The sequence below is a fragment of the Plectropomus leopardus genome, unplaced genomic scaffold (genome assembly GCF_008729295.1).
Source record: "Plectropomus leopardus isolate mb unplaced genomic scaffold, YSFRI_Pleo_2.0 unplaced_scaffold18248, whole genome shotgun sequence".
NCBI lineage: Eukaryota > Metazoa > Chordata > Actinopteri > Perciformes > Serranidae > Plectropomus > Plectropomus leopardus.
The window spans coordinates 62-1,991 of record NW_024619662.1 but is presented as its reverse complement, the minus strand read 5'-3'; the positions used below and the strand labels follow the sequence as shown (position 1 = coordinate 1,991).

Below are 1,930 nucleotides of genomic sequence, written 5' to 3'. Positions count from 1 at the left end.
CATTTCACCTTGGCAAGTGTGCCCTCCACACAGTATCCAGCGATGATGACTCCGTTTCTCTTATCAGTGCACCAGCTCTCAAAAAGCTCTCTAGAGAGGCCGCTTTGCATCATACCTGGAGACGCCATCACCACACTGGGACCAATGTCATCAAAGTGATCCATGCTCTGGAAAAAAACACCCACCCCACAGTCTTAGATACTCGGCAGCAGCCTGAAGATATACTCGTCTGTCTGTCCGTGTCTGTAGAGCTGTCTACCTTGAGGTTGCTGATGTGCTTGAAGACAAAAGGGTTGTTGATGTTGATGGCCTTGCGGATTTTGTCGTTCATTGCGTTGACGTAGGTCTGGTACACAGCCATGCACTTCTTGGCCAGCGATGAGGCGTAGTAGATGGGGATGTCATGGAGCTCTGGGTGGTTCTGCCAGTACTCATCTACAGGAGAACATGAAAAACAATCTTACAGACTTAGATGCTAAAGTAAAAACTAACTTTTAAAATTTAATATAACAAAAATATTTGGCATCTTGTGAAAGTAAAAATCAATAGTAAATATTTTTTTTCCATTCTGTGGGTTTCTGTGACAGTCTCTCACCCAGGATAAGCAGCAGTTCCTGGGCCCGCCCCAGAGCGAACACAGGAATTAAACAGCGGCCTTCTCTGTTGACAATGTCATGGACTGTGTTACAGAACCGAGCTTCACGCTCCTCCCTCTTCTCGTGGATGTGGGTGCCGTAGGTCGACTCCTGCAGAGAGAATAACAGCATTCACAACATTGTGATCGCCTAAGGATCAATTAAATATAGCGTTTGATGAGAATCATCAAGCGGCGTACTATGATTAAGATGTCAGGTTTGACACTGGGGATCTCAGCTGCCATCAGATGTCTGTCTTCCTGTCGGGAGAAGTCACCCGTGTACAACAGCTTCAGGGGGAAAAAACAGAAAAACAATGGATTTGTTAAGTGAGCTTAGTTTTTAGGCATCGATAGGACTCTCTGAAACAAACAAAAGAACACTGTTGTTACCTTGACTCCAGCTATTTCAATCATGAACATGGCAGCTCCCAGCACATGACCAGCGTGGTAACACCAGAACTTGATTCCAGCCACCTCCTTCACCTCGTGGAAGTTGATGGTCTCAATCTTATCCATGCTCTCCTCCAGATCAGTTTCAGAGTACAGCATGTCATCTGCAGAAATGTTGCTGCAAAAAAATCAACAACAAAATTATTGTAGGTGCATTACTGATTTGTAAGTGCTCCATAAGAACGACTGCTCTGCTCTTACCTGACTTTGACGTAGTCCGACAGCAGCCAGCGGTAGATAGCCTTAGTGGCGTGGGTCATGAAGGTCCTGCCTTTGAAGCTGGTTTTCTGGAGGAACCAAGGCAGAGCTCCACAGTGATCCAAATGGAAACTGGAGAGAGGATAGATGCATAAACATCAAATGGCATATGTTTTAGAATATAATAGAAATAGAACAGGCCTTAGTAAGGACATTACCATTACAGATATGATTGAGCATCAATACATTATTAAAAATAGACAGTTAAACACATCAAAGAGAGAAGGGAAGACTCACTGGCTGATGAGCAGCAGGTCTATCTCAGCTGGGTCAATCAAGTCTATGTAGGGAAGAGCATCCATTCCCTCCAAGCCAGGGTGGATACCACAGTCTAGCTGCAAAACACAAGTATTACTGTATTTCTTCCACCTGGGACAATGCACACAGTATCACTGCTGCTTTCCAGGGAGTCCCAGGTACACTAACATGGACCTAAAGAAACAACAGAATGATTGATAACAACAGCCTTCACAGTTCGTAAATGTTATAGTTGCTGCTGTTCTAAAATAAATTTGTTATTTGAATAAAAATATTAGTATTACTATGCCTATTGTAGTGCAATAATTACATTTACTCTACTGCTAT

General features: G+C 43.5%; 1 protein-coding gene across 1 annotated transcript; it reads right to left on the bottom strand.

The window, feature by feature from the left end:
* Positions 1 to 8: 8 nt before the first annotated feature.
* On the bottom strand, positions 9 to 1,674 carry LOC121965025 (cleavage and polyadenylation specificity factor subunit 3; the record flags this gene model as incomplete). Its single annotated transcript, XM_042515190.1, has 7 exons — positions 1,583 to 1,674; positions 1,289 to 1,417; positions 1,028 to 1,205; positions 836 to 925; positions 596 to 746; positions 260 to 435; positions 9 to 167 (listed from the first exon to the last, which is right to left on the bottom strand). Coding segments are annotated over exons 1-7 (948 nt in total), but the record flags the coding sequence as incomplete, so codon positions are not given.
* Positions 1,675 to 1,930: the final 256 nt, after the last annotated feature.